Raw genomic sequence first — 7,984 nt, 5'->3', positions numbered from 1 at the left:
GAAAAAACAACAAAAACAGATCTGACAACAAAACACACATGCTTTGTTTTTTTTTTTTTTTCGTTGCTAAGAAAGATTTTAAGAGAAAAATATCCCTAATAATCCTCATAATCATTAGGACAAACTTTTTCAGGTGATATGGAAACAAGACAGTTACATCAATTTAAACAGCAATAATTTAAAACAATGTTCTTATCTGTTTCATATTGACTGATATTAAAATTATACATAAAATATCCAAAATACAAACAATGCATAAATATAGGTGCTGAATATGAATGGCGACGCATGAGAAATATACTGCTCCGTAACAGTTAACTGTTGCTGGCTATTTAGTAAACAATTGGTGCAACACTGGACAAGCATAGAAATGGACAAAAAAAAACTTAAAATTTTCTTCTGCATTCTACTGTTGCAGAAAAATACGTCGACTTGGAAACCTAAACTAGCTCCTCGTGTCATAAACGGTGATGTTTCCCAACTTTCTGAAGATGTCACCGAATCGTTTTAGAACACTTCATCACAAATTTTTAAATTTCGACTTGACTGCATCTTAAAGTAATAAACGTTCTACAGAGTATTTCTATTTATCATAGCTATATCTGACATTTTTCGAGCACCTAAGCCATACATAAAATCAAGGGCTTGTCTGTATTATTTCGCTTTATTGCTTGCGACTTAGTGGTAAAAATCGCTTTGGCCTTGGCGGCATAAACAAGTTATGAGTTTACGTTCATAAGATGAGGAGCCAGGGGAAATGCCTTTGAAATGTAGCTGTTCTAAAAGCACTCTTGCTGCACAACAGTTGCTCCCGAATGAGTCGTGGCTGGAGATCGGACAGACAGCACACGCTAAGGACACGGCTAACCCTCTCTACATGTCGTAGTTTCGTAACGTCATCGGAACACCAAGTAGCCGATCGCAGCCGTTGCGGGTTCTCTGCAGCATTTCAAATTGGGCAGTTCCAAACTTTCCGCTAATCTTTGACCCGATACCTTGAGGACCAGGTTCGAACCGCTTGATTTTCCTCGCGCGTTTCCAGCACGTTCGCATATTTAACGTGGAATCTCTCAAAAGATCCACAGGTATGGGAACAATCTGAGGTGTTAGGTGTGAAAAAATGAGTCCTAGTAAACGTTATTCTTGTGTATAATGACTTATATCCTTATGGTAATAACCACATTGAAGCACAAAACAACTGCAAAAAATAACTCATAGATGGCAGTACATGTGTTGCAGCTACAAATACACCTACTATGTAATCAAGATTACAGTAATATCCTAGCCTATGCCACAAAGCAGTTAGAGGATTAACTGCATTCTGGACAAGATGCCAGTATGCCACACGGTGCTCACAGAAGGCAACTTTACTCAACATTAAGGCCAGAAACAGCCAAACACGGGACCAACATGGTAAATGCAGACAAACTGGAGGCGTACTGTAACTGACAGCTGAACCAATTGCCCTCCAGATATGAATGTAGGTGTAACGTGAAATATTTTAAAGTTATCACATGAGTTTCAAAATACTAATACTGTTCTATTACTGCTTATTATTAACAATTTAAAAGTCCATGACCAAACTTTGATGGTGTCAGATGATAATAATGAAAAGATGATTAATGACCTTGAAGAAATGTTTAAAATGTCCATCCTTCCATGATCAATAACCAATCTTGGTTGAGCTCAGGGTTGCAGTAATCCAGAGCCTATCCTAGTGGCAAAGAGCGGGAGATACGATACACCCTGGACGGTAGGCCAGTCCACTGCAAAGGAATCACACACACTCCTTCACTCACACATAAACACATTATGGACAATTTAAACTCACCAAATCACCCACCCAAAACATGGCTTTGGACAGTGGGAGGGAACCAGAGCTAAAAATCAATTTGAAATATTTATAATTTTTTGTGACTCTTAAGCTTATTTATTGTCAATGTTGACCTTAAGTTAAAGAGCTTACCCCACATTGACCATAAGAAGAAAATTTCAGTGGTTAGTAGAGGCCTAGTTCAAACTGTGCAGGCGGCCCTCGACTTACGATGGATTTCGTGCCAACGGCCTCGTCGTCTTAAGTTGCAAATCCACTTATACAGCATATATAAACCATATGCATTAATGCTACATTGTGCGATAGCTCTTTGTCACATTTTTCCCACTAATTTCATACATTATTTATGTTAAAATAATACTAGTGTATAATACAGTATCGCATATTTTCACTTACATTCCTAAATATGTTTTTTGCTTTTTCTTTTCCGCCCAGCCAATGTAGTGATGTTTTTGCAACAGACACAGTAACTGGGTCTATCAGACACATGGCGCCAGGCAGCAGCGTTGCCTGCCGGTGTTATCATTCACGTTCGATGTTAAAACCAAACGTCAGGACTCCAAAACAGTACAATAAGGTTGATGGGATGGCTTTTTTTTAAGTCGCCTGTATCATAAGTGAAGGACTACCTGCAATCAGAAAATACTTGCATACCTTTGAGAAAGCCTGAAGATTTACAGTGTAAATTACACTTAAAAAGTAGCTATTATTTTCTTTTTTTAACATAAAGGCAGATAAGAAAAATGACATTTCATTAGCAAACAATATTACCACTGTTATACCAGTCAGCCAGTCCCCCACCATGTTTTTTTCCCCCAGAAACCTTAGAAGACTTTGAGCTGGAAAGATTATTTGGTAGATTTCATGATGACAGAGGGTTGTTTCAGACGCTTTCAAGTTGTAATGTCAAATTTTGATCGCATTACTTATTGCTCCTTCATTCTTTCGTAACTAAGCGCCACTTGCTATGAACTGTCGCGGGTCGCAAGGCCAGGCCCTGCATAGCGCTGGGGAAACCCTGCACTGTGATTTAGTGTCAAGCTGTACAGTAAAACACAGAAGGTTGTAAAGGTTCTTCTTTTTTCAGTCAAACCCAGTGGAAAAATCCATAAGATAAAAAAAAAAAAAAAACACAGTCTCCAGAATGACAGCTCAATCCTTCCGCCTTTGCGCTATTGTGAAACTCGGTGTGTTCAAACGCCGTTTTGTGCACCTACTCCTCCTCATACAGCTCACTCCCATTCCCTGGAGCCACGCGGCGGTGAAGGCACCTCCCAGGTGTGGAGTTACATCTCCGGCTGCCCTCATGCACAGAGACATGTCCCCGAGCGTCCTCCTCTCCGTGCTGGGTCTCCCGTACCTCCTGCTGCTGCTGCTCGTGCTCCCGCACCTCCTGCTCCCCCTACTGAGCCCTCGCACCCGTTCCCCAGGTTGCCGTAACCGCCTCGGCACCTTCCTTTCCTCCTGCCTCTCTGTCACCTCCCGTTCCGCTTCGTTCAGCTCCACCACCTGCAGACGTTGTTGCAGTTGCTCCCCGTGAGCCTCCTCTCCAAGGGTCCGGTCTCCTTGGTGTTGCTCGGAGATGCTGGTCTGGGCAGGCTGTGCGGGGGCATCGGGGGGATACGGAGTCATTTACCACCTCCTGGGGTAACCTCTTCTCTGCATCGCTTGGCTGCATAGGTGGGGGACAACAGCTCAGACAGGTCAAGCAGCCCGTCCTGATTTTGGTCCTGAGTCTGCAGTAGACCATCCACTACGGAGACACCTGAACCAAAGAAAAACATCTGTAATTATTCTATGGGGGCACAGTGGCACAGCGGGTTTGACCCAGTCCTGTTCTCCGGTAGGTCTGCGGTTCAAGTCACACTTGGGGTGTCTTGTGACGGACTGGCATCCCACCCTGGGTGTGTCCCCTCCCTTCCATCCCTGCACTCTGTGTTGCCAGGTTAAGCTATGACCCTGCTTGGGAAAGTGGTTTCAGGCAATGTGTGTAATTGTTCTACATTCTAACAACTGCATCAAACTTTTGGATCACTTGAAAACACACACACACACACACACACACACACACACACACACACACACACACACACACACACACACACACACACACACACACATTTTCAGAACAGCTTGTCCTATATGGGGTCGCAGGGAGCCAGAGCCTACCCGGCAACAGAGGGCGTAAGGCCAGAGAGGAAGGGGACACACCCAGGACGGGACGCCAGTCCATCGCAAGGCACCCTAAGCGGGACTCGAACCCCAGACCCACTGAAGAGCAGGACCCGGTCCAACCCACTGCGCTACCGCACCCCCACTTGAAAATATCAAGTAAGAAATCATAGTCCACGTGCATTTTACAAAGCATAAACTATCCACCATATGTTATTCTTCTATCCATTTGTTATTTTTCGATGCTTCAGTTACTCCAGAGCAAGTGCCCGAAAAAACACATTTAACACGCAAACGTGTGGATTGGAACCGCGGACTTGACTTTTCTCCGATCCGAGCTCACCGACTCTCCGGACTGCGGGTCCATCGAGCGGTGAGACAGGAAGTCAGACAGCAGCTTCATCATCTCCAGGCCATCCAAATTACTACTTCTATCGTAGTCATGGAGAGAGAACAGGAAGAAAATCTCTGTGTGCGTGTGACAAACAGAAGAGCAGAAACACGTGTCACAGCTCAGTTCTATATTATGCTTATAGAATTACACAAATTTCAAATATTAAGATGATGCTGTTAGATCATCTACGGGATATTTTGTTTATTTCAGATGTCCTTTGTCTTTATAAGTCTTCCTGTTATATTCTGTACCATCTTTTGTCCATTCACCATATCACAACTACCAAAAGAAAGTCAAAATTTATTTCAGGTTATTTGAAGTCTTCGAAATTCATTTCAAAGAAACAAACTAACTGTACTTAAGAATCACATGTCTGCAGCTATATCTCCCTTTCTCCTAATGTAATGCACAAACTGTATTTTTTATGAGAGGTACGTCGCTTTGGAGAAAAGCGTCTGCTGAATGAATAAATGTAAATGTAAGTTATACAGTTTATCATATTTACCCTGCTCCCAAGTGGTGAGGTCGGGATTTAACTGTCCGTCTTTCAGGTTTTCTTTAACGTACCTTTGAAGTAACCTGTGAGAAATCGATAGCGTTACTACAGTCAGTGGATGCATCCAGAAAACCTGTTTTTTCCTGGCAGCTGAAATCACTGTCTTTTCACTCCAGCTCAAATCTTGTTTAAGGAATACATTAGACATGCATTAAAGAATACATTCCTGTTCAGTTTGTGTGGGGTTTGCACGTTCTCTCTGTGTTTGTGCTCTGGTTTCCTCCCACAGTGCAGGAACATGTGCTTCTGGTGAACTGTAACTCTAAATTGCCTGTATTTGTGTATGTGTGTGTATTACACTGTTAGTCACTGTAGGGAAATGAATGCAGTGTACCCAGCATGGTAGGTACACCGGATAAACGCGGCAGCTAAATACTACGGCAATCACTGTGCACTGTACTTTGGAGAAAACCAAATGAATAAGAGTGACGCAGATGAAATTCCCGCCATAAACAAATGCGTATTTTTGCACCTTGATGGTGTGAGAATACCGAGGGATTCTGTTACATCATCTCATATCTCATGCGTGTAGGTAAAAGGACGAGCAGAATCTAATCTGCGGACCTTAACCTTGCACTCAGCAGCGTCACCATCAGTGGTGGCCACCAGGAGCAGAAGGAGGGTGTCTGGAGATAACAGCGTGAAGCACTCCCCTTTGCCAGCACGACAGCTGTTGAGTTGCTCTTGCTAGGCATTAGTCAACGGTGTCACCTTGAGCCAAGACACTCCAGGGGCAGAACTGCCCTTCCGCAAAGGTCATCGCTCCCCGTGACGCAAAGGTACATAAAATACTCCTAGTGCACATGTGGAAATGTACGCTGGCATGAAGAGTACAAACAGAGAAGCGTGTGTTCAATCAAGTAAGACTTTTTGCATGAGTGTATTTCCTCACGTTTCATTCATAAGAGCTGCTGCGATGCCTGCAGACAATTACACGTGCGAGTGATCTGAAAACGAAACAGGTTTTGCTCCTAGGGAGTATCGACAAACTGGCAGCGATTAAATCTGGCGCAGCCCACCGACAGATCCACTCAGCGCCGAGAGCACTTTACAAGCCCACGCGCAATATGGCACGTGTTAGTGTGCCAGGTGCTTTTCGGACATTGTGTCGTGATTGAATTCATTTGAGAAAAACCACCTGCGCTCCTCCTCCCCAGCACCAAAAGGGTTAACCATGGTAAGGTGTGGACTCCCATCAGCTGCATCTGACCTGGAAGAATATGATCACAGCTGTTATTGTGTTTTCTCTGCACTGTATGTCTACATAGAGAGGAACACACGTGTCCCTCACAGAAGGAGCATTTTGCAAGATACATCAGTTTTCCTTTAATATTCATAAACGTTCCATTGCGGATTTTGGGAAACTAGACAGTAAAATCAAAGCAAACCTTTTTTTGCTGCAAAGCAACGCAACAGTTGTTGCATGCAGAAGCACAAGGTTTTAGTGAAGATTTATGTTGCTGCGGGACTTACTGAGTCAGCGCAGTAAAACCAGAACACAAATTTGAAATGTAAGAACAGAAGGATTTTAGAACAATTCATCGCTACAAGATATGTCATTATTGCGACTAGTGAATTCCAGCATTTCAATAATTTGCCCCGTGGGAGAAAAAGACAAAATAATAATCCTCGTGTACACAAACAAAGCATTCGCACATAAGCAAAAGATATGTGTGTGTGTGTGTGTGTGTGTGTGTGTGTGTGTGTGTGCGTGCGTGCGTGCGGCCGCGCACTCCGACCACTTTCACCTGTCAGATGCGGGGTTCTGCGGCGCGCACACGCAGCTCTCGGACAGCAGGAGGAGGAGGAGCACGAGCGCGGTCCGCGTGCCTGGGTCCGGCAGAGCGCGCGACTCCGCCGGGGGACCTGCGCGCGCACAGCGGGGGCGGAGGGCAGGTGAAGATGAAGCACGAGAATGAAAACAAGGCGCCCGTACCATATTTAATATTATTATTATTGTTATTAGTAGCAGCAAAACATTTCTGTTGTCTACGAAATAAAAACCGAGAAGTACAGGATAGGATTACGACGAGTTGACTCACGTCAGCAGCAGCAGCTAAATAAAATGCATAGATCAGATGATACAGTATTGATATTTTCCACTTAGAACCTCGCGTGCGGCGGGTGGAGACAGGAGAGCGGTGCACTGCGGCGACCCCGCGCCCTATAATCTATACACTGACTGTACACACTCACTGTGACTGTATATACTATTATACACTCTATATACAGTGTATAATACACAAATATATATACACTGTATACAGAATAACATCACAAGAGTACAGTAAAAAGGCACACGGCTCTCCGCCACGGACAGACGGCCTGCTCGCTCGGCGCTCCGACCGGCCACGGAAACACACGCCCGGCGACGCGGCACAGCACGGCGGCGCCAGATGTCCACGAACGAAGGCGAGTAAAAAGCCGGCCCCTCACCCCTCGCACACTCGTGTCCACGTCCACGCTCAGGTGTCCTCATGCTGTGTGTGTCTCTCTCTCTGTCTGTGTCTGGCTCTGTCCCCGTTCCACGTCCACGCCGAGCGCGGTGACTAAGTGCGCCGCATCGCTCTGTTGTGATCAATGACAGGGTACACGTGGAGCTCGCGACGTGTCAAGTCCGTCCCGGAACCGCCCGGTAGCGGTACCGCCCACACGCGTCCGGTATCTCCCCAAACCGCCCGGCGGTACCGCCGAGCACCACGCGCTGCGGGTCCGCGGCGCCACGTTGCTGCAGATGACGAGGCATCGTGGCCACAGGGCACGCCTCTAAGTGGTTAAGGCACAGCCGTCGGTGCGGCGCAACCGCATAGAGCAAGGAACTCTGTGTGTGTGTGTGTGTGTGTGTGTGTGTGTGTGTGTGTGTGTGTGTGTGTGTTGCCTCGCAGCCTTCTTCGTATCTCATTTATTCTAACGGAAATTAAAAATAGCATCAATGAACCTATTATATTTGCAATCGTGTTAATCCAAAATGGATAAAAACAACGTCTGGAACGACTGCAGCAACTTCCAACAAGGATCTATAACAAAA

General features: G+C 45.3%; 1 protein-coding gene across 2 annotated transcripts; it reads right to left on the bottom strand.

The window, feature by feature from the left end:
• Positions 1 to 269: 269 nt before the first annotated feature.
• Positions 270 to 7,713, bottom strand: cgref1 (cell growth regulator with EF-hand domain 1). Of its 2 annotated transcripts, XM_029258473.1 has the most exons (6): positions 7,393 to 7,713; positions 6,705 to 6,822; positions 6,095 to 6,166; positions 4,906 to 4,979; positions 4,347 to 4,474; positions 270 to 3,597 (listed from the first exon to the last, which is right to left on the bottom strand). In XM_029258473.1, exons 1-6 carry the CDS (start codon positions 7,433 to 7,435, stop codon positions 3,463 to 3,465), a joined length of 570 nt encoding a protein of 189 aa, XP_029114306.1. In that variant the 5' UTR covers positions 7,436 to 7,713; the 3' UTR covers positions 270 to 3,462. The 2 variants fall into 2 exon arrangements, with proteins under 2 accessions (XP_029114306.1, XP_029114305.1); XM_029258472.1 differs by lacking the exon at positions 7,393 to 7,713 and having other exon boundaries at positions 6,705 to 7,198.
• Between the last annotated feature and the right edge of the window lie 271 nt (positions 7,714 to 7,984).

This window comes from Scleropages formosus, chromosome 15 (assembly GCF_900964775.1).
Source record: "Scleropages formosus chromosome 15, fSclFor1.1, whole genome shotgun sequence".
Classification (NCBI taxonomy): Eukaryota; Metazoa; Chordata; class Actinopteri; order Osteoglossiformes; family Osteoglossidae; genus Scleropages; species Scleropages formosus.
This window is presented reverse-complemented; position numbering and strand designations above follow the sequence as displayed.

Coding starts and splice junctions, on each gene's coding strand:
- cgref1 (XM_029258472.1), bottom strand. CDS start 6,895: ATGGTACGGGCGCCTTGTTTTCATTCTCGTGCTTCATCTTCACCTGCC. Junction 4,980..6,094: donor GCTGGGGAGGAGGAGCGCAG/GTGGTTTTTCTC, acceptor GATTTCTCACAG/GTTACTTCAAAGGTACGTTA. Junction 3,598..4,346: donor CGCAGTCCGGAGAGTCGGTG/AGCTCGGATCGG, acceptor TTTGGTTCAGGT/GTCTCCGTAGTGGATGGTCT.